A 1,523-nucleotide genomic window follows, 5' to 3' on the forward strand; every position below is an offset into this window, starting at 1 on the left:
AGAGGAAACGGACCAGACAGCAGATCAGAGCCAAACATGAAAACACACTGATGTGATTTCTGCATCACTAATAATTAATCAGAGTTGGTAAATTAGCTCAACACATGTAAAACACATCACACATTACACAACCTATGAAGAAATAAGTGAAATTGGAGATGACACTGATATTGTTGAGATATTTCCATGATATGTTGCAAATAAAGTCCATGAACCCAGGAGACCTGAGGTGATTTACCATGGAAGGACCCCAAATGAGACACAGGGTTATATACACATGGAACTAATGGAGAGACAAGACAGAGCTGAAACAATGAAAAGAAGAGGGAGACACACAGCATTCTGGAGAATCTGAGTAAATGTCAGGTATTAAACTACATCCAGGGAATCACCAAGCCCGCCATCCGCCGTCTGGCTCGCCGCGGCGGAGTCAAGCGTATCTCGGGTCTGATCTACGAGGAGACCCGCGGTGTGCTCAAGGTCTTCCTGGAGAACGTCATCCGTGACGCCGTCACCTACACCGAGCACGCCAAGAGGAAGACGGTGACCGCCATGGATGTGGTGTACGCTCTGAAGAGGCAGGGCCGCACTCTGTACGGCTTCGGAGGCTGAAGTCAGCGCCCACCCAGCAAACAAAGGCCCTTTTCAGGGCCACACACCTCCTCTGATCAAGAGGAGAAAACGTACATGTGGCCGCAGCAGCAACGCGGCTCAGCGACCTGCCTCTCCAAGGTTCCCATGGTATTCATAAGATTAAAAAGAACTTTTTAATTTAATACTATATTAAACTTTATTTATTCATAAGTGAAGCGGTTTCATCCTGACACTCATCAGCACCAAAGGTTTTTTTAAGAGCCACCACAGCCTCCATTAAAGAGCTGCCAGCTGCGGCCTCACTCACCGCTGCACCGACACACAGCACAACGTGCAGCAGTTTGGAACTATGACACATGTATTGTTGACAGTGTTATCATTTTACTTTGCTGTGAAGTCTCTCTCTGCTACTGTTCATTGCTCAATCATTTCTTTCTGCTGCAGGATTTTCTCCACAGCACCTTCATCTCTCTAGCTGACTATCAGACCCTCACAGCTACATGTGCGGTTGAGTGGCAGCTGTGGAAAGTCAACGCTCTGCTATTCACTGAAGCACAAGCAGGTCCGTTTCAGATGCATTGTATATAAAAAATGAGAACACAGAAATATGCAAATGCATTACATACAAACGTAAGATATGATCCACACAAATCCAGTCCAGAAGTAAAGACTTAACATGTCGATTATTTTGACATTAATCTTATGTTCAGCTCAGCTCAATTCATGAACGTATGAAGTACAGTAGATACTGATAACGTGTTCAGAACCCACTAATGACAGAAATAAATCTACAGTGGTCCCTGAGGTTGCAGCTCTTAATTGACAGTGAAGTGGCTCTTAAAAGAGCCGTTGTTGATGATGGAGCAGTAGACTGTTTATGCTCTCTCTCCGCGGATGCGGCGGGCCAGCTGGATGTCTTTGGGCATGAT

At 45.6% G+C, this 1,523-nt stretch overlaps 1 protein-coding gene across 1 annotated transcript; it reads left to right on the forward strand.

Moving 5' to 3' along the window:
* The first annotated feature begins 239 nt into the window (after positions 1 to 239).
* Positions 240 to 665, forward strand: LOC103375789 (histone H4-like). Its single transcript, XM_008306107.1, has 2 exons — positions 240 to 266; positions 367 to 665. The coding sequence occupies exons 1-2, from the start codon at positions 240 to 242 to the stop codon at positions 610 to 612; spliced, it is 273 nt and encodes a 90-aa protein (XP_008304329.1). The 3' UTR covers positions 613 to 665.
* Positions 666 to 1,523: the final 858 nt, after the last annotated feature.

Source organism: Stegastes partitus, unplaced genomic scaffold, assembly GCF_000690725.1.
Source record: "Stegastes partitus isolate 25-593 unplaced genomic scaffold, Stegastes_partitus-1.0.2 Scaffold2941, whole genome shotgun sequence".
Lineage (NCBI taxonomy): Eukaryota > Metazoa > Chordata > Actinopteri > Pomacentridae > Stegastes > Stegastes partitus.

Excerpts from the sequence above, each read along its gene's own strand:
- LOC103375789 (XM_008306107.1), top strand. The coding sequence starts at position 240 with ATGGAAGGACCCCAAATGAGACACAGG. Across the intron at positions 267-366 it reads GACCCCAAATGAGACACAGG|GTATTAAACTACATCCAGGG; the intron begins GTTATATACACA and ends AGTAAATGTCAG.